The 22,209-nt window shown below is 43.8% G+C and overlaps 1 protein-coding gene across 5 annotated transcripts in view; it reads left to right on the top strand.

The window, feature by feature from the left end:
* dip2a (disco-interacting protein 2 homolog A) overlaps positions 1 to 22,209 on the top strand; it is a 279,281-nt gene that overhangs the window by 97,100 nt on the left and 159,972 nt on the right. For 3 of the 5 annotated variants that reach the window (XM_046351249.1, XM_046351336.1, XM_046351503.1), the window contains one exon: positions 19,763 to 19,900. The exons of the other annotated variants lie outside the window; for them this stretch is intronic. In XM_046351249.1, the coding sequence (XP_046207205.1) occupies positions 19,763 to 19,900 (138 nt within the window). The remainder of the gene's footprint in view (positions 1 to 19,762; positions 19,901 to 22,209) is intronic. 5 annotated transcript variants of the gene reach the window in all.

Here is a 22,209-nt window from a genome sequence, read left to right on the forward strand (position 1 = left end):
AGGATAGTCAGCTGAGTGCATCCATTTAGGAAAGATCACAAACATGTTATATACTTCCCTTAATACTCACAGTACACCTCAAACCTCCCCAGCTATACATTTTATGACCCCACTGACTTTCCCCCCTTTCCCCTGTGGAATGTCCATGCTCCTCTCTTCGTTTAGCCAGATGTCAGAATCACACCTCGCCATCTTCTGGGCTTCACCCTGCTGTCTGATGCTAGACAATTTCCTCTTCTCTGATTAGGTCAACCTTTCTAAATTAGGATACTCACAGTAATCATTCACTAAACAGGATACACAGTTTCATGACCTTAATTCCATTCATACTCAGTAATCATTCACTAAACAGGATACAGTTTCATGACCTTAATTCCATTCATACTCAGTAATCATTCACTAAACAGGATACAGTTTCATGACCTTAATTCCATTCATACTCAGTAATCATTCACTAAACAGGATACAGTTTCATGACCTTAATTCCATTCATACTCAGTAATCATTCACTAAACAGGATACAGTTTCATGACCTTAATTCCATTCATACTCAGTAATCATTCACTAAACAGGATACAGTTTCATGACCTTAATTCCATTCATACTCAGTAATCATTCACTAAACAGGATACAGTTTCATGACCTTAATTCCATTCATACTCAGTAATCATTCACTAAACAGGATACAAACAAACTTGAAACATGTTACATTTGAACATCAGTCCCCCCTATTAAACCATAAACACTTATTATTGTTTAATATCACTAAACAATCATTCAACTACCGGCTGTAGAACTTCTTTTTTGGTTTTCTCCAGAACTGAGAGTGATAGAAACAGACTTAATAGAGAAAATAGAAAATACTAGAAAACTCTAAGTTAAAACAATCCTATTCTCTACTGATTATCATAAGCATCTATGTAGATACATTTATAAACTAAATCTCTGACCACAGCTTGAGGGACCCGACCGACACAATCTCCTGCTACCCCTGAACCCTATGTCCACTGATATGCTTTTCTGCTAAGGTCCACAAAAAGTAGGGCTCTAAATGTCCCCATTATGCTTTTCCTCAGTCTTCCATCAAGAGCTTACAGGATCACGAGATGTTTTTCAGCCAAGTCCTCCTCACTGTGTTCACCTCCTAAAGCTACCCTAAAGACGTGAGCCGTAGCCTGAATCAATTTCACCAGCTCTTGTGGAAGATCTGCACTATAGATGCGTTTCAACAAAGCTTTTACTATATGGAATCGTCACAATGCCAACGGAACTCCTCCGTAACTGCCATCACTGCCCATGCTGCATGTTCCAACATCCACCTTATTTGGATAGTCCAATACCATGCTGTTCCTACAGCACCTCCCACAACCTTAAGTACATTTACATTTACATTTAAGTCATTTAGCAGACGCTCTTATCCAGAGCGACTTACAAATTGGTGCATTCACCTTATGACATCCAGTGGAACAGTCACTTTACAATAGTGCATCTAAATCTTAAAGGGGGGGGGTGAGAGGGATACTTATCCTATCCTAGGTATTCCTTAAAGAGGTGGGGTTTCAGGTGTCTCCGGAAGGTGGTGATTGACTCCGCTGTCCTGGCGTCGTGAGGGAGTTTGTTCCACCATTGTGGGGCCAGAGCAGCGAACAGTTTTGACTGGGCTGAGCGGGAGCTGTACTTCCTCAGTGGTAGGGAGGCGAGCAGGCCAGAGGTGGATGAACGCAGTGCCCTTGTTTGGGTGTAGGGCCTGATCAGAGCCTGGAGGTACTGAGGTGCCGTTCCCCTCACAGCTCCGTAGGCAAGCACCATGGTCTTGTAGCGGATGCGAGCTTCAACTGGAAGCTTGTTATTACTCCCAAGGTAACAGCAGTAAGTATTGTTACAACTTTAACTCTGTTAGTGGCTTTCATCACCTGCTTTACCGTTAGATCTATGATTGAGTTTGTGATATTCTCAGTTTCCCAGTCTTCTCCTAATGTTTTCCTGACCAGCTTATCTATTGTCTCGCTATGTTGTGCTACAGTAGGGACTGGCAGGGTAATAATTACCATTACAGTAGGGACTGGCGGGGTAATAATGACCATTACAGTAGGGACTGGCAGGGTAATAATTACCATTACAGTAGGGACTGGCGGGGTAATAATTACCATTACAGTAGGGACTGGCGGGGTAATAACTACCATTACAGTAGGGACTGGCGGGGTAATAATTACCATTACAGTAGGGACTGGCAGGGTAATAACTACCATTACAGTAGGGACTGGCGGGGTAATAATGACCATTACAGTAGGGACTGGCGGGGTAATAATGACCATTACAGTAGGGTCTGGCGGGGTAATAACTACCATTACAGTAGGGACTGGCGGGGTAATAATGACCATTACAGTAGGGACTGGCGGGGTAATAATGACCATTACAGTAGGGACTGGCGGGGTAATAATGACCATTACAGTAGGGACTGGCGGGGTAATAGTGACCATTACAGTAGGGACTGGCGGGGTAATAATTACCATTACAGTAGGGACTGGCGGGGTAATAGTGACCATTACAGTAGGGACTGGCGGGGTAATAACTACCATTACAGTAGGGACTGGCGGGGTAATAGTGACCATTACAGTAGGGACTGGCGGGGTAATAACGACCATTACAGTAGGGACTGGCGGGGTAATAATGACCATTACAGTAGGGACTGGCGGGGTAATAACGACCATTACAGTAGGGACTGGCATTTACAGTAGGGACTGGCGGGGTAATAATTACCATTACAGTAGGGACTGGCGGGGTAATAATGACCATTACAGTAGGGACTGGCGGGGTAATAATGACCATTACAGTAGGGACTGGCGGGGTAATAATGACCATTACAGTAGGGACTGGCGGGGTAATAGTGACCATTACAGTAGGGACTGGCGGGGTAATAGTGACCATTACAGTAGGGACTGGCGGGGTAATAACGACCATTACAGTAGGGACTGGCGGGGTAATAACGACCATTACAGTAGGGACTGGCGGGGTAATAACGACCATTACAGTAGGGACTGGCGGGGTAATAGTGACCATTACAGTAGGGACTGGCGGGGTAATAACGACCATTACAGTAGGGACTGGCGGGGTAATAACGACCATTACAGTAGGGACTGGCGGGGTAATAACGACCATTACAGTAGGGACTGGCGGGGTAATAATTACCATTACAGTAGGGACTGGCGGGGTAATAATTACCATTACAGTAGGGACTGGCGGGGTAATAACGACCATTACAGTAGGGACTGGCGGGGTAATAACGACCATTACAGTAGGGACTGGCGGGGTAATAATTACCATTACAGTAGGGACTGGCGGGGTAATAATTACCATTACAGTAGGGACTGGCGGGGTAATAATTACCATTACAGTAGGGACTGGCGGGGTAATAACGACCATTACAGTAGGGACTGGCGGGGTAATAACGACCATTACAGTAGGGACTGGCGGGGTAATAACGACCATTACAGTAGGGACTGGCGGGGTAATAACGACCATTACAGTAGGGACTGGCGGGGTAATAATTACCATTACAGTAGGGACTGGCGGGGTAATAACGACCATTACAGTAGGGACTGGCGGGGTAATAACGACCACTACAGTAGGGACTGGCGGGGTAATAACGACCATTACAGTAGGGACTGGCGGGGTAATAACGACCATTACAGTAGGGACTGGCGGGGTAATAACGACCATTACAGTAGGGACTGGCGGGGTAATAACGACCATTACAGTAGGGACTGGCGGGGTAATAACGACCATTACAGTAGGGACTGGCGGGGTAATAACGACCATTACAGTAGGGACTGGCGGGGTAATAATGACCTTTACAGTAGGGACTGGCGGGGTAATAATGACCATTACAGTAGGGACTGGCGGGGTAATAATGACCATTACAGTAGGGACTGGCGGGGTAAAAATGACCATTACAGTAGGGACTGGCGGGGTAATAATGACCATTACAGTAGGGTCTGGCGGGGTAATAACGACCATTACAGTAGGGACTGGCGGGGTAATAATGACCATTACAGTAGGGACTGGCGGGGTAATAACGACCATTACAGTAGGGACTGGCGGGGTAATAATTACCATTACAGTAGGGACTGGCGGGGTAATAATTACCAACAATTACTCCTGTATCTAGAGGAGGGCCAAGGTGACCTGCTCCTGTGTCTAGATGAGGGCCAAGGTGACCTGACCTGCTCCTGTATCTAGAGGAGGGCCATGGTGACCTGCTCCTGTATCTAGAGGAGGGCCAAGGTGACCTGCCCTGCTCCTGTATCTAGAGGAGGGCCAAGGTGACCTGCCCTGCTCCTGTGTCTAGAGGAAGGCCAAGGTGACCTGCTCCTGCTCCTGTATCTAGAGGAGGGCCAAGGTGACCTGCTCCTATATCTAGAGGAGGGCCAAGGTGACCTGCTCCTATATCTAGAGGAGGGCCAAGGTGACCTGCTCCTGTATCTAGAGGGCCAAGGTGACCTGCTCCTGTATCTAGAGGAGGGCCAAGGTGACCTGCCCTGCTCCTGTGTCTAGAGGAAGGCCAAGGTGACCTGCTCCTGTGTCTAGAGGAGGGCCAAGGTGACCTGCTCCTGTGTCTAGAGGAGGGCCAAGGTGACCTGCTCCTGTGTCTAGAGGAGGGCCAAGGTGACCTGCTCCTGTGTCTAGAGGAGGGCCAAGGTGACCTGCTCCTGTGTCTAGAGGAGGGCCAAGGTGACCTGCTCCTGTGTCTAGAGGAGGGCCAAGGTGACCTGCTCCTGTGTCTAGAGGAGGGCCAAGGTGACCTGCTCCTGTGTCTAGAGGAGGGCCAAGGTGACCTGCTCCTGTGTCTAGAGGAGGGCCAAGGTGACCTGCTCCTGTGTCTAGAGGAGGGCCAAGGTGACCTGCTCCTGTGTCTAGAGGAGGGCCAAGGTGACCTGCTCCTGTGTCTAGAGGAGGGCCAAGGTGACCTGCTCCTGTGTCTAGAGGAGGGCCAAGGTGACCTGCTCCTGTGTCTAGAGGAGGGCCAAGGTGACCTGCTCCTGTGTCTAGAGGAGGGCCAAGGTGACCTGCTCCTGTGTCTAGAGGAGGGCCAAGGTGACCTGCTCCTGTGTCTAGAGGAGGGCCAAGGTGACCTGCTCCTGTGTCTAGAGGGCCAAGGTGACCTGCTCCTGTGTCTAGAGGAGGGCCAAGGTGACCTGCTCCTGTGTCTAGAGGAGGGCCAAGGTGACCTGCTCCTGTGTCTAGAGGAGGGCCAAGGTGACCTGCTCCTGTGTCTAGAGGAGGGCCAAGGTGACCTGCTCCTGTGTCTAGAGGAGGGCCAAGGTGACCTGCTCCTGTGTCTAGAGGAGGGCCAAGGTGACCTGCTCCTGTGTCTAGAGGAGGGCCAAGGTGACCTGCTCCTGTGTCTAGAGGAGGGCCAAGGTGACCTGCTCCTGTGTCTAGAGGAGGGCCAAGGTGACCTGCTCCTGTGTCTAGAGGAGGGCCAAGGTGACCTGCTCCTGTGTCTAGAGGAGGCCAAGGTGACCTGCTCCTGTGTCTAGAGGAGGGCCAAGGTGACCTGCCCTGCTCCTGTATCTAGAGGAGGGCCAAGGTGACCTGCCCTGCTCCTGTATCTAGAGGAGGGCCAAGGTGACCTGACCTGCTCCTGTATCTAGAGGAGGGCCAAGGTGACCTGCCCTGCTCCTGTATCTAGAGGAGGGCCAAGGTGACCTGCCCTGCTCCTGTATCTAGAGGAGGGCCAAGGTGACCTGCCCTGCTCCTGTATCTAGAGGAGGGCCAAGGTGACCTGCTCCTGTGTCTAGAGGAGGGCCAAGGTGACCTGCTCCTGTGTCTAGAGGAGGGCCAAGGTGACCTGCTCCTGTGTCTAGAGGAGGGCCAAGGTGACCTGCTCCTGTGTCTAGAGGAGGGCCAAGGTGACCTGCTCCTGTGTCTAGAGGAGGGCCAGACCTGCTCCTGTGTCCAAGGTGACCTGCTCCTGTGTCTAGAGGAGGGCCAAGGTGACCTGCTCCTGTGTCTAGAGGAGGGCCAAGGTGACCTGCTCCTGTGTCTAGAGGAGGGCCAAGGTGACCTGCTCCTGTGTCTAGAGGAGGGCCAAGGTGACCTGCTCCTGTGTCTAGAGGAGGGCCAAGGTGACCTGCTCCTGTGTCTAGAGGAGGGCCAAGGTGACCTGCTCCTGTGTCTAGAGGAGGGCCAAGGTGACCTGCTCCTGTGTCTAGAGGAGGGCCAAGGTGACCTGCTCCTGTGTCTAGAGGAGGGCCAAGGTGACCTGCTCCTGTGTCTAGAGGAGGGCCAAGGTGACCTGCTCCTGTGTCTAGAGGAGGGCCAAGGTGACCTGCTCCTGTGTCTAGAGGAGGGCCAAGGTGACCTGCCCTGCTCCTGTATCTAGAGGAGGGCCAAGGTGACCTGCCCTGCTCCTGTATCTAGAGGAGGGCCAAGGTGACCTGCCCTGCTCCTGTATCTAGAGGAGGGCCAAGGTGACCTGCCCTGCTCCTGTATCTAGAGGAGGGCCAAGGTGACCTGACCTGCTCCTGTATCTAGAGGAGGGCCAAGGTGACCTGCCCTGCTCCTGTATCTAGAGGAGGGCCAAGGTGACCTGCCCTGCTCCTGTATCTAGAGGAGGGCCAAGGTGACCTCCCCTGCTCCTGTATCTAGAGGAGGGCCAACTTTACCACCACATATTAATACCAGTGGTCCTAAATAGAAAGAGGGATGGAGAGAGAGAGAAATGATTTCAGGTCATTCTCATTCATTGTAACTACACAGACTCTGACAGAGAAGTTATCACATCCTGTATTTCAATCAGATTGTAAACTGCTAGAGGTTTACAATGTTGGCTATTATGTGGTTCAGAGCCTGAACTCTCTTGGCTCCCCCTCCTCAATCACTGACCTCTTCCCCAGTGAGGTTCTTCCCCTGTTGTCACCCTGCCTCTCCCTGTCTTCTGCCACCCAGTACACGCTGGTCTTCCAAGTCCTCCTCCTCTACTAAACCCCTCCTCGACATAGATACAAAGCTCTTAGTTCAACAAGAGACACTGTAGAAAATTAAAACACCTTGGCTCTGGTTAAACCTATGGCCGGCCGCTCATTAGGTAATGTCTAAACCAAACTTTTTTGAGAAATCATCACTTTATTGCCCAACATTTTCTTAACATTTGTCATAGTTAGTTGAAGCAATACATTTGTATCTGCTCTCGTCCGACTAAGGCTGCATATTTTCAGTCATTTTCTTCCAATCTGTAAAGTTATGAAGCCACACCCATTTACTGAAGATTTGCATTATGGGCCCAGAAAGCATGGAAATAGTTTCCACTGCTTGTATACTTCGTATTTTGGCGAATGTAGTAATTCATCAGGAACTTTTGGGATACTAACTATATCCATACTATGACCAATAAGCCTACTATTTACTCAATTCAGGTCACAAATAGTGAGGTTAGTGCGGTTATTATGAGTATTGAAACACAGCTAGAGAGACACAGACAAGTGACAGGACTCGATGCCTCGTTACCATGGTAACCCCCCACCCTTAAAGGGGCAGGTGAACATTTTGTCTATAATATTTCTGTTAAAAGACTGAAGGCACAAAAAATGAAATGAATTGATCAATATACCACATTACTTCTTGCTAATACAAAGCTTGGTCATCTGTTTTTTTAAATATTTTTTTATTTATGTAATTATGGGGGAAATTATTTTGTCTGGTAAAAAATCTGAGTATCTGGTAGATTTTTAAAATCTACCTGCCACAGTGCCTGGTGTACCAAAAATAACATTTTAGGCCCTGGCTGTTGTTGGTGTGCAGCTGTTGTTAATGTGTACAGACCTCAATGAACATATACAGTGGGGAAAAAAAGTATTTAGTCAGCCACCAATTGTGCAAGTTCTCCCAATTAAAAAGATGAGAGGCCTGTAATTTATCATAGGTACACTTCAACTATGACAGACAAAATGAGGAAAAAAATCCAGAAAATCACATTGTAGGATTTTTAATGAATTTATTTGCAAATTATGGTGGAAAATAAGTATCTCAATACTTTGTTATATACCCTTTGTTGGCAATGACAGAGGTCAGACGTTTTCTGTAAGTCTTCACAAGGTTTTCACACACTGTTGCTGGTATTTTGGCCCATTCCTCCATGCAGATCTCCTCTAGAGCAGTGATGTTTTGTGGCTGTTGCTGGGCAACATAGACTTTCAACTCCCTCCAAAGATTTTCTATGGGGTTGAGATCTGGAGACTGGCTAGGCCACTCCAGGACCTTGAAATGCTTCTTACGAAGCCACTCCTTCGTTGCCCGGGCGGTGTGTTTGGGATCATTGTCATGCTGAAAGACCCAGCCATGTTTCATCTTCAATGCCCTTGCTGATGGTAGACTTTGTTACTTTGGTCCCAGCTCTCTGCCGGTCATTCACTAGGTCCCCCCTGTGTGGTTCTGGGATTTTTGCTCACCGTTCTGATCATTTTGACACCACGGGGTGAGATCTTGCGTGGAGCCCCAGATCGAGGGAGATTATCAGTGGTCTTGTATGTCTTCCATTTCCTAATTATTGCTCCCACAGTTGATTTCTTCAAACCAAGCTGCTTACCTATTGCAGATTCGGTCTTCCCAGCCTGGTGCAGGTCTACAATTTTGTTTCTGGTGTCCTTTGACAGCTCTTTGGTCTTGGCTATAGTGGAGTTTGGAGTGTGACTGTTTGAGGTTGTGGACAGGTGTATTTTATACTGATAAGTTCAAACAGGTGCTATTAATGCAGGTAACGGGTGGAGGACAGAGGAGCCTCTTAAGAAGTTACAGGTCTGTGAGAGCCAGAAATCTTGCTTGTTTGTAAGTGACCAAATACTTTTTTTCACCATAATTTGCAAATAAATTCATTAAAAATGTGATTTTCTGGATTTTTTTTTCTTCCATTTTGTCTGTCATAGTTGAAGTGTACCTATGATGAAAATTACAGGCCTCATCTTTTTAAGTGGGAGAACTTGCACAATTGGCGGCTGACTAAATACTTTTTTGCCCCACTGTAGATAATAGCTGGCTGCTGAGTACAGACCTCTAGGAACGTATAGATAATAGCTGGAATTAGCCACACGTAGTGAAACATCTGTCCAGTTTGACAGTCATGTTGTTAGGCTACATATCATTGTTTCTTCTAGTGAGACATGTTGTTAGGCTACATATCATTGTTTCTTCTATAGTGAGACATCATGTTGTTAGGCTACATATCATTGTTTCTTCTATAGTGAGACATCATGTTGTTAGGCTACATATCATTGTTTCTTCTATAGTGAGACGTTGTGGTGTTAGGCTACATATCATTGTTTCTTCTATAGTGAGACGTTGTGTTGTTAGGCTACATATCATTGTTTCTTCTATAGCGAGACATCATGTTGTTAGGCTACATATCATTGTTTCTTCTATAGTGAGACGTTGTGTTGTTAGGCTACATATCATTGTTTCTTCTATAGTGAGACGTTGTGTTGTTAGGCTACATATCATTGTTTCTTCTATAGCGAGACATCATGTTAGGCTACATATCATTGTTTCTTCTATAGTGAGACGTGTTGTTAGGCTACATATCATTGTTCTATAGTGAGACATCATGTTGTTAGGCTACATATCATTGTTTCTTCTATAGTGAGACGTGTTGTTAGGCTACATATCATTGTTCTATAGTGAGACATCATGTTGTTAGGCTACATATCATTGTTTCTTCTATAGCGAGACATCATGTTGTTAGGCTACATATCATTGTTTCTTCTATAGTGAGACGTTGTGTTGTTAGGCTACATATCATTGTTTCTTCTATAGTGAGACTATATCATTGTTTCTTCTATAGTGAGACATCATGTTGTTAGGCTACATATCATTGTTTCTTCTATAGTGAGACATCATGTTGTTAGGCTACATATCATTGTTTCTTCTATAGTGAGACGTTGTGTTGTTAGGCTACATATCATTGTTTCTTCTATAGTGAGACGTTGTGTTGTTAGGCTACATATCATTGTTTCTTCTAGTGAGACATGTTGTTAGGCTACATATCATTGTTTCTTCTAGTGAGACATCATGTTGTTAGGCTACATATCATTGTTTCTTCTATAGTGAGACATCATGTTGTTAGGCTACATATCATTGTTTCTTCTATAGTGAGACATCATGTTGTTAGGCTACATATCATTGTTTCTTCTATAGTGAGACGTCATGTTGTTAGGCTACATATCATTGTTTCTTCTATAGTGAGACATCATGTTGTTAGGCTACATATCATTGTTTCTTCTATAGTGAGACATCATGTTGTTATGCTACATATCATTGTTTCTTCTATAGTGAGACATCATGTTGTTATGCTACATATCATTGTTTCTTCTATAGTGAGACATCATGTTGTTAGGCTACATATCATTGTTTCTTCTATAGTGAGACATCATGTTGTTAGGCTACATATCATTGTTTCTTCTATAGTGAGACATCATGTTGTTATGCTACATATCATTGTTCTATAGTGAGACATCGTGTTGTTAGGCTACATATCATTGTTTCTTCTATAGTGAGACATCATGTTGTTATGCTACATATCATTGTTCTATAGTGAGACATCATGTTGTTAGGCTACATATCATTGTTTCTTCTATAGTGAGACGTGTTGTTAGGCTACATATCATTGTTCTATAGTGAGACGTTGTGTTGTTAGGCTACATATCATTGTTTCTTCTATAGTGAGACATCATGTTGTTAGGCTACATATCATTGTTTCTTCTATAGTGAGACGTTGTGTTGTTAGGCTACATATCATTGTTTCTTCTATAGTGAGACATCATGTTGTTAGGCTACATATCATTGTTTCTTCTATAGTGAGACATCATGTTGTTAGGCTACATATCATTGTTTCTTCTATAGTGAGACATCATGTTGTTAGGCTACATATCATTGTTTCTTCTATAGTGAGACATCATGTTGTTAGGCTACATATCATTGTTTCTTCTAGTGAGACATGTTGTTAGGCTACATATCATTGTTTCTTCTATAGTGAGACATCATGTTGTTAGGCTACATATCATGGTTTCTTCTATAGTGAGACGTTGTGTTGTTAGGCTACATATCATTGTTTCTTCTATAGTGAGACGTTGTGTTGTTAGGCTACATATCATTGTTCTATAGTGAGACATCATGTTGTTAGGCTACATATCATTGTTTCTTCTATAGTGAGACATCATGTTGTTAGGCTACATATCATTGTTTCTTCTATAGTGAGACATCATGTTGTTAGGCTACATATCATTGTTTCTTCTATAGTGAGACGTGTTGTTAGGCTACATATCATTGTTCTATAGTGAGACGTTGTGTTGTTAGGCTACATATCATTGTTTCTTCTATAGTGAGACATCATGTTGTTAGGCTACATATCATTGTTTCTTCTATAGTGAGACGTTGTGTTGTTAGGCTACATATCATTGTTTCTTCTATAGTGAGACGTTGTGTTGTTAGGCTACATATCATTGTTTCTTCTATAGTGAGACGTTGTGTTGTTAGGCTACATATCATTGTTCTATAGTGAGACATCATGTTGTTAGGCTACATATCATTGTTTCTTCTATAGTGAGACATCATGTTGTTAGGCTACATATCATTGTTTCTTCTATAGTGAGACGTGTTGTTAGGCTACATATCATTGTTCTATAGTGAGACGTTGTGTTGTTAGGCTACATATCATTGTTTCTTCTATAGTGAGACATCATGTTGTTAGGCTACATATCATTGTTTCTTCTATAGTGAGACGTTGTGTTGTTAGGCTACATATCATTGTTTCTTCTATAGTGAGACGTTGTGTTGTTAGGCTACATATCATTGTTTCTTCTATAGTGAGACGTTGTGTTGTTAGGCTACATATCATTGTTCTATAGTGAGACATCATGTTGTTAGGCTACATATCATTGTTTCTTCTATAGTGAGACATCATGTTGTTAGGCTACATATCATTGTTTCTTCTATAGTGAGACATCATGTTGTTAGGCTACATATCATTGTTTCTTCTATAGTGAGACGTGTTGTTAGGCTACATATCATTGTTTCTTCTATAGTGAGACATCATGTTGTGTTGTTAGGCTACATATCATTGTTTCTTCTATAGTGAGACATCATGTTGTTAGGCTACATATCATTGTTTCTTCTATAGTGAGACGTTGTGTTGTTAGGCTACATATCATTGTTTCTTCTATAGTGAGACATCATGTTGTTAGGCTACATATCATTGTTTCTTCTATAGTGAGACATCATGTTGTTAGGCTACATATCATTGTTTCTTCAATTGAGACATCATGTTGTTAGGCTACATATCATTGTTTCTTCTATAGTGAGACATCATGTTGTTAGGCTACATATCATTGTTTCTTCTATAGTGAGACATCATGTTGTTAGGCTACATATCATTGTTTCTTCTAGTGAGACGTTGTGTTGTTAGGCTACATATCATTGTTTCTTCTATAGTGAGACATCATGTTGTTAGGCTACATATCATTGTTTCTTCTATAGTGAGACGTCATGTTGTTAGGCTACATATCATTGTTTCTTCTATAGTGAGACATCATGTTGTTAGGCTACATATCATTGTTTCTTCTATAGTGAGACGTTGTGTTGTTAGGCTACATATCATTGTTTCTTCTATAGTGAGACATCATGTTGTTAGGCTACATATCATTGTTTCTTCTATAGTGAGACATCATGTTGTTAGGCTACATATCATTGTTTCTTCTATAGTGAGACATCATGTTGTTAGGCTACATATCATTGTTTCTTCTATAGCGAGACGTCATGTTGTTAGGCTACATATCATTGTTTCTTCTATAGTGAGACATCATGTTGTTATGCTACATATCATTGTTCTATAGTGAGACATCGTGTTGTTAGGCTACATATCATTGTTTCTTCTATAGTGAGACATCATGTTGTTAGGCTACATATCATTGTTTCTTCTATAGTGAGACATCATGTTGTTAGGCTACATATCATTGTTTCTTCTATAGCGAGACATCATGTTGTTAGGCTACATATCATTGTTTCTTCTAGTGAGACATCATGTTGTTAGGCTACATATCTACTGGTGAGAGACCAATATAATTTCAGTTGTTCAAGTATTGCACTATGTCCACATCCTTCTGGATGAGCTGAATGATAACAGGGATAGGTTGGACCTCCAGCCAATGTGTTCCTGAGCTTGTTGCTAGTTGGCAGGACCAGAACATAAATAACCTACTAGCTTCCCAGTTCATTTACTAACTGACTTTCGTGGGATAATCAATTCCATCTGATTACAGTGGTAGTAATTGTTAGATTACTTGTTAGGTTAGATTTTACTGCACGGTCAGTACTAGGAGCACAAGCATTTCACTACACTCGCATTAACATCTGCTAACCATGTGTATGTGACCAATAAAAATTTGAATTGATGAAATAACCAAATCAAGATATATTTGTGTTTATTTTCCCCCATTAAAAACACTCTCTTATATCTGTCAAGGTTGGAACTGTTGCTGTTCAAATACAATAAATAAATTTGTATTCTGAACTGGAATAAACTGATTGATCACATCACACAGATGTAGACCAGAAAACACACACAGTCCTGATGAGAGGTCTGTGGCTGGTTGAAGTTTTCAACAAACATGTCTATTCTGGGTTTAGGTTTTGGCAGTGCAACCCTGAGGTCATGCTCAGCATGGAGTCTGTTTCTGTACTTGTTTTTTAAGTTGAGAACCCTGACTCACATGGGTGTGTGGTGCCAAACTGGACCAGAACATCTACTGCTTTCTCAGTCAGGAGACCACTTCCTGCTGTAGATGAACAACCCAGAACTGTGTGAGTCAGGCAGGAGACCACTTCCTGCTGTAGATGAACAACCCAGAACTGTGTGAGTCAGGCAGGAGACCACTTCCTGCTGTAGATGAGCTACCCAGAACATCTACTGCTTTCTCAGTCAGGCAGGAGACCACTTCCTGCTGTAGATGAGCTACCCAGAACTGTGTGAGTCAGGCAGGAGACCACTTCCTGCTGTAGATGAGCTACCCAGAACTGTGAGAGGTGGGTTCTCAGTCAGGCAGGAGACCACTTCCTGCTGTAGATGAGCTACCCAGAACTGTGTGAGTCAGGCAGGAGACCACTTCCTGCTGTAGATGAGTTACCCAGAACTGTGAGAGGTGGGTTCTCAGTCAGGCAGGAGACCACTTCCTGCTGTAGATAAGATACCCAGAACTGTGTGAGTCAGGCAGGAGACCACTTCCTGCTGTAGATGAGCTACCCAGAACTGTGTGAGTCAGGCAGGAGACCACTTCCTGCTGTAGATGAGCTACCCAGAACTGTGTGAGGTGGGTTCTCAGTCAGGTAGGAGACCACTTCCTGCTGTAGATAAGATACCCAGAACTGTGAGAGTCAGGCAGGAGACCACTTCCTGCTGTAGATGAGCTACCCAGAACTGTGTGAGTGTTTGCCTTCAAAAGCTTCAACCAGTTTATTCCATAATAAAAATGATTACTCGTATTTTAACCGCAACAGTTCCAAGCTTGACTTATTTAACAGTAAGTTCTAGTGAGATGTGCAGTAGGCCTGATCGTTTCTACAGTGAGATGTGCAGTAGGCCTGATCGTTTCTACAGTGAGATGTGCAGTAGGCCTGATCATTTGTAGTGAGATGTGCAGTAGGCCTGATCGTTTCTACAGTGAGATGTGCAGTAGGCCTGATCGTTTCTACAGTGAGATGTGCAGTAGGCCTGATCATTTGTAGTGAGATGTGCAGTAGGCCTGATCATTTGTAGTGAGATGTGCAGTAGGCCTGATCGTTTCTACAGTGAGATGTGCAGTAGGCCTGATCGTTTCTACAGTGAGATGTGCAGTAGGCCTGATCATTTGTAGTGAGATGTGCAGTAGGCCTGATCATTTGTAGTGAGATGTGCAGTAGGCCTGATCATTTGTAGTGAGATGTGCAGTAGGCCTGATCATTTGTAGTGAGATGTGCAGTAGGCCTGATCATTTGTAGTGAGATGTGCAGTAGGCCTGATCATTTGTAGTGAGATGTGCAGTAGGCCTGATCATTTGTAGTGAGATGTGCAGTAGGCCTGATCATTTGTAGTGAGATGTGCAGTAGGCCCGATCATTTCTACAGTGAGAGGTGCAGTTACTGAGGGTTGCACAATCCGTAGCTAGCTACCTTGCTTTGGCTAATGTTTGCTAGCTAGCTAGCTATTAGATGTGTAAGGGAATTGCTTGAAAGAAACTCACATCGACTACTAAGAGAGATGGTACTCCATTATTTCTGCTTTCAAGTATCATCATCACCTATTATAAAATGACAACAGTGTCTTGCTAGCTGACTCGTTTCCTGAAAGAAGTTCCTGGGTTTACTGTCATGGTGTGGATGTTTGGTCAGGACGTTTCGTTTGAATTTGTTCGTTTTGAGAGACTGATTACTAATCACTTCAATCAATCAAATGTATTTATAAAGCCCTTACATCAGCTGATATCACAAAGTGCTGTACAGAATCTCAGCCTAAAACCCCAAACAGCAAGGTGGGGGTTTCCTCGCCTAGGTGGCTAGGAAAAACTCCCTAGAAAGGCCAGAACCGAGGAAGAAACCTAGAGAGGGACCAGGCTATGAGGGGTGGCCAGTCCTCTTCTAGCTGTGCCGGGTAGGTATGGACCAGGCTGTGTGGGGTGGCCAGTCCTCTTCTGGCTGTGCCGGGTGGAGATTATAACAGAACATGGCCAAGATGTTCAAATGTTCATAGATGACCAGCAGGATCAAATAATAATAATCACATTGATTGTCAAGGGTGCAACAGGTCAGCACCCTAGGAGTAAATGTCAGTTGGCTTTTCATAGCCGATCATTCAGAGTAACTCTAAATCAAATCAAATGTATTTATATAGTCCTTCGTACATCAGCTGATATCTCAAAGTGCTGTACAGAAACCCAGCCTAAAACCCCAAACAGCAAGCAATGCAGGTGTAGAAGCACGCTGGCTAGGAAAAACTCCCTAGAAAGGCCAAATCCTAAGAAGAAACTTAGAGAGGAACCAAACTATGAGGGGTGGCCAGTCCTCTTCTGGCTGTGCCGGGTGAAGATTATAACAGAACATGGCCAAGATGTTCAAATGTTCATAAATGACCAGCATGGTCCAATAATAATAAGGCAGAACAGTTGAAACTGGAGCAACTCTACCGCTCCTGCTGTCTCTAGAGCGTTGAAAACAGCAGGTCTGGGAAAGGTAGCACATCCGGTGAACAGGTCAGGGTTCCGTTATCACAGGCAGAACAGTTGAACACTTCCCTGCACAACACACATTGTGGACGCTCCTCGTTAATTCTCAGTGTGTATCAAACCAGGAGAGAAACTGATCGCTGTATGAGCTCAGTCAGAACTTGTGGCTAGCTTGAGTCCGTTTGCTGACAGCTGTGAGTGATGGCGAGTGGGAATTACAAGTCAGTGGCTGACAGCTGCATCTGCTGGTGAACAACAGTGCTGCAGCGTGTGGGTCGCGGAGTGATCTTCAATAAAACTGCCCCCAAAATATCTGGTAAACCGCAAAGCACACAGGCATCTCTCCCACTCGCGCAGCTGCCAAACTGAGCACAGACACAGCTTCTAAGCAGAGTGTGCACTGAACAGAGAGTTGCGCAGTTGCGCTTGGCCAAATCAATTCCACTAATGGACGAAATAATTATACATTTACTCAGACATGTCGTGATCCACCATTAAGTTTAAGAAAGGCTTATCTAAGGAAACGCCAAGTAATTTAGTCTCAGCTGAGGTCTAGAACTTAAGGATTGATTTGTACCAAATGCAATGCTCTTAGTTTTAGACATGTTCAGTTTTGGAGAAGGCCACCCATTCCAAAACCGACTGCAACTGGGTTTCAGTGACATCATTAACTGTGGTTGCTGATGCGTATATGGTTGAATCATCAGCATACATGGACACATGTTTTGTTTAATGCCAGTGGCAGGTCATTGGTAAAAATAGAAAAGACCACAGGGCCTAAAGAGCTGCCCTGCAGTACACCACACTTGACATGTTTAACATTAGAGAAGCTAAAATTGAAGAAAACCCTCTGTTCTATTAGGTATCTCTCAATCCAACATACGTTTTCTCAACAACCATTTATGGTCAATAATATTACAGGCTGCACTGAAATCTAACAGTACAGCTCCCACAATCTTATTATTATCAATTTCGTTCAACCAATCATCAGTCATTTGTGTCAGTGCAGTACATGTTGAGTGCCCTTCTCTATAAGCATGCTGAAAGTCTGTTCATTTGTTTAGAGAAATAGCATTGTATTTGGTCAAACACCATTTTTCCCAACAGTTTTCTGAGAGCTGGAAGCAAGGTGATAGGTCTGCTGTTAGAACCAGTAAAGGCTGCTTTATCACTCTTGGGTAGCGGGATTACTTTGGCTTCCCTCTAGGGATGAGGACAAAGACTTTCCTCTAGACTCAGATTAAAGATATGACAGATAGGAGTGGCTATAGAGTCAGCCACCATCCTCAGCAGCTTTCCATCGAAGTTGTCAATGCCAGGAGATTTGTCATAATTGATCGATAACAATCATTTGTCCACCTCTCCCACACTAACTTTACAAAACTGTAACTTCCAATGTATTTCTTTCATTAGTTAAAAAATATATATAAATACGATGACTCGCTGTTTGTTGGCATTTCCTGCCTAAAGCTGCCCGCTTTGCCAATGAGGTAATCCTTCAAATAAATGGTCAGACATGACCATCGAGTCTAGTACACTGGCTTCAGTTAATACTGTTCCATCTAGTCTAGTACACTGGCTTCAGTTAATCCTGTTCCATCTAGTCCAGAATACTGGCTTCAGTTAATCCTGTTCCATCTAGTCTAGAATACTGGCTTCAGTTAATCCCGTTCCATCTAGTCTAGAATACTGGCTTCAGTTAATCCTGTTCCATCTAGTCCAGAACTCTGGCTTCAGTTAATCCTGTTCCATCTAGTCTAGAATACTGGCTTCAGTTAATCCTGTTCCATCTAGTCTAGAATACTGGCTTCAATTAATCCTGTTCCATCTAGTCTAGAACACTGGCTTCAGTTAATCCTGTTCCATCTAGTCCAGAACTCTGGCTTCAGTTAATCCTGTTCCATCTAGTCTAGTACACTGGCTTCAGTTAATCCTGTTCCATCTAGTCCGGAACTCTGGCTTCAGTTAATCCTGTTCCATCTAGTCCAGAACTCTGGCTTCAGTTAATCCTGTTCCATCTAGTCTAGAATACTGGCTTCAGTTAATCCTGTTCCATCTAGTCTAGAACACTGACTTCAGTCAATCCTGTTCCATCTAGTCCAGAACTCTGGCTTCAGTTAATCCTGTTCCATCTAGTCTAGTACACTGGCTTCAGTTAATCCTGTTCCATCTAGTCCAGAACTCTGGCTTCAGTTAATCCTGTTCCATCTAGTCCAGAACTCTGGCTTCAGTTAATCCTGTTCCATCTAGTCTAGAATACTGGCTTCAGTTAATCCTGTTCCATCTAGTCTAGAATACTGGCTTCAGTTAATCCTGTTCCATCTAGTCTAGAATACTGGCTTCAGTTAATCCTGTTCCATCTAGTCTAGAATACTGGCTTCAGTTAATCCTGTTCCATCTAGTCCAGAACTCTGGCTTCAGTTAATCCTGTTCCATCTAGTCTAGAATACTAGCTTCAGTTAATCCTGTTCCATCTAGTCTAGAACACTGGCTTCAGTTAATCCTGTTCCATCTAGTCCAGAACTCTGGCTTCAGTTAATCCTGTTCCATCTAGTCTAGAATACTGGCTTCAGTTAATCCTGTTCCATCTAGTCTAGAATACTGGCTTCAGTTAATCCTGTTCCATCTAGTCCAGAACTCTGGCTTCAGTTAATCCTGTTCCATCTAGTCCAGAACTCTGGCTTCAGTTAATCCTGTTCCATCTAGTCTAGAATACTGGCTTCAGTTAATCCTGTTCCATCTAGTCTAGAATACTGGCTTCAGTTAATCCTGTTCCATCTAGTCTAGAATACTGGCTTCAGTTAATCCTGTTCCATCTAGTCCAGAACTCTGGCTTCAGTTAATCCTGTCCCATCTAGTCTAGAATACTAGCTTCAGTTAATCCTGTTCCATCTAGTCTAGAACACTGGCTTCAGTTAATCCTGTTCCATCTAGTCCAGAACTCTGGCTTCAGTTAATCCTGTTCCATCTAGTCTAGAATACTGGCTTCAGTTAATCCTGTTCCATCTAGTCTAGAATACTGGCTTCAGTTAATCCTGTTCCATCTAGTCCAGAACTCTGGCTTCAGTTAATCCTGTTCCATCTAGTCTAGAATACTGGCTTCAGTTAATCCTGTTCCATCTAGTCCAGAACTCTGGCTTCAGTTAATCCTGTTCCATGTAGTCTAGAATACTAGCTTCAGTTAATCCTGTTCCATCTAGTCTAGAATACTGGCTTCAGTTAATCCTGTTCCATCTAGTCTAGAACACAGGCTTCAGTTTTTGCAGTTCCTCACCATGAAGAGGTTAGATGCCGTCTATCAACACTCAATAATACCCTTGAGGGAAATTATAGATTTGACTGTGAAGTTCTAAATATTAAGTTCTAAGCTAGTCCAGTCCTGTCAGGTCTATAGTGTTTAGGAGCGCACTAAAGTGTTGAATGACTGAATGTAATCCCATAATAGGCCTTAGAATTAAATCACATGAAAGTGTTTGACCCTAACTAGTCCCAGCAGCCTTTGACTTCTGACCTCCACACAGATAACCACTCCGCCCCCCCAGACGTGACTGGCCTATTGGAACACTCGCTGCATGCGGACAGAGACAGACCCCCGGTGGCGTCGGTGAAGGTGGTCCCCAGGGGGTACAACCACTCCGGCGTCATGGAAACCGCTGATGGTGAGTCCCACTGTCAACCCGGGTAGCCATGGCAACATCTCAGTCAATGAGAGCTCAGTAAGAGGCCTATCTATCCACTCAGCAGTAACAACATCCTCCTGTAAACCTCTGCTTCACTCTACTCATGTTAACATGTGACTGATTTAATTCACTAGTGGAGAGAGAGGATTTTCATTTGAAACATGGAATGTACCTGCAGTTGATTTACAATGGTGTGCTGGGATGGGTAAGGGTCAGTTCCTGAGTTGTGATAGAGGTCATTTAGAGGGGTGACAGATGAACGGTGTCCCCGGAGACAGCTTTTTACCTGCTATCTATCTGACTCTGATGGACCGTAAGTACGAAGGTGACAGAGCCCTCGGTCTTACCGATGGTATTTATAATGAGCTATTACCCAGCCCTGTCTGGTGTCTGTGTGCCCTGTTGTACCAGCTACAGTGTCTGTGTGCCCTGTTGTACCAGCTACAGTGTCTGTGTGCCCTGTTGTACCAGCTACAGTGTCTGTGTGCCCTGTTGTACCAGCTACAGTGGCTGGTGTCTGTGTGCCCTGTTATAGTTTGTCTGAATTTTGACTCTGATGTCGATACCAGGTTCAGTATCAAAATAGTAAATACCATCCCTATAGTCGATAGCTAAACGAAACCACGGCTAGAAAACAAGGCGTAGTAGCCAACATGCAGAATAATAAACTCAGCTACAGAAACCACGGCTAGAAAACAAGGCGTAGTAGCCAACGTGACAGAATAATAAACTCAGCTACAGAAACCACGGCTAGAAAACAAGGCGTAGTAGTCAACGTTACAGAATAATAAACTCAGCTACAGAAACCACGGCTAGAAAACAAGGCGTAGTAGCCAACATGCAGAATATTAAACTCAGCTACAGAAACCACGGCTAGAAAACAAGGCGTAGTAGCCAACGTTACAGAATAATAAACTCAGCTACAGAAACCACGGCTAGAAAACAAGGCGTAGTAGTCAACGTGACAGAATAATAAACTCAGCTACAGAAACCACGGCTAGAAAACAAGGCGTAGTAGCCAACGTTACAGAATAATAAACTCAGCTACAGAAACCACGGCTAGAAAACAAGGCGTAGTAGCCAACATGACAGAATAATAAACTCAGCTACAGAAACCACGGCTAGAAAACAAGGCGTAGTAGTCAACGTGACAGAATAATAAACTCAGCTACAGAAACCACGGCTAGAAAACAAGGCGTAGTAGCCAACATGACAGAATAATAAACTCAGCTACAGAAACCACGGCTAGAAAACAAGGCGTAGTAGTCAACATTACAGAATAATAAACTCAGCTACAGAAACCACGGCTAGAAAACAAGGCGTAGTAGTCAACGTGACAGAATAATAAACTCAGCTACAGAAACCACGGCTAGAAAACAAGGCGTAGTAGCCAACGTTACAGAATAATAAACTCAGCTACAGAAACCACGGCTAGAAAACAAGGCGTAGTAGCCAACATGACAGAATAATAAACTCAGCTACAGAAACCACGGCTAGAAAACAAGGCGTAGTAGCCAACGTTACAGAATAATAAACTCAGCTACAGAAACAACGGCTAGAAAACAAGGCGTAGTAGCCAACATGACAGAATAATAAACTCAGCTACAGAAACCACGGCCATGAAAACAAGGCGTAGTAGTCAACGTTACAGAATAATAAACTCAGCTACAGAAACCACGGCTAGAAAACAAGGCGTAGTAGCCAACGTTACAGAATAATAAACTCAGCTACAGAAACCACGGCTAGAAAACAAGGCGTAGTAGCCAACATGACAGAATAATAAACTCAGCTACAGAAACCACGGCTAGAAAACAAGGCGTAGTAGCTAACATGACAGAATAATAAACTCAGCTACAGAAACCACGGCTAGAAAACAAGGCGTAGTAGCCAACGTTACAGAATAATAAACTCAGCTACAGAAACCACGGCTAGAAAACAAGGCGTAGTAGCCAACGTTACAGAATAATAAACTCAGCTACAGAAACCACGGCTAGAAAACAAGGCGTAGTAGCCAACCTGACAGAATAATAAACTCAGCTACAGAAACCACGGCTAGAAAACAAGGCGTAGTAGTCAACATTACAGAATAATAAACTCAGCTACAGAAACCACGGCTAGAAAACAAGGTGTAGTAGCCAACGTTACAGAATAATAAACTCAGCTACAGAAACCACGGCTAGAAAACAAGGCGTAGTAGCCAACATGACAGAATAATAAACTCAGCTACAGAAACCACGGCTAGAAAACAAGGCGTAGTAGTCAACGTGACAGAATAATAAACTCAGCTA

This window comes from Oncorhynchus gorbuscha, linkage group LG01 (assembly GCF_021184085.1).
Source record: "Oncorhynchus gorbuscha isolate QuinsamMale2020 ecotype Even-year linkage group LG01, OgorEven_v1.0, whole genome shotgun sequence".
NCBI classification, from domain to species: Eukaryota; Metazoa; Chordata; class Actinopteri; order Salmoniformes; family Salmonidae; genus Oncorhynchus; species Oncorhynchus gorbuscha.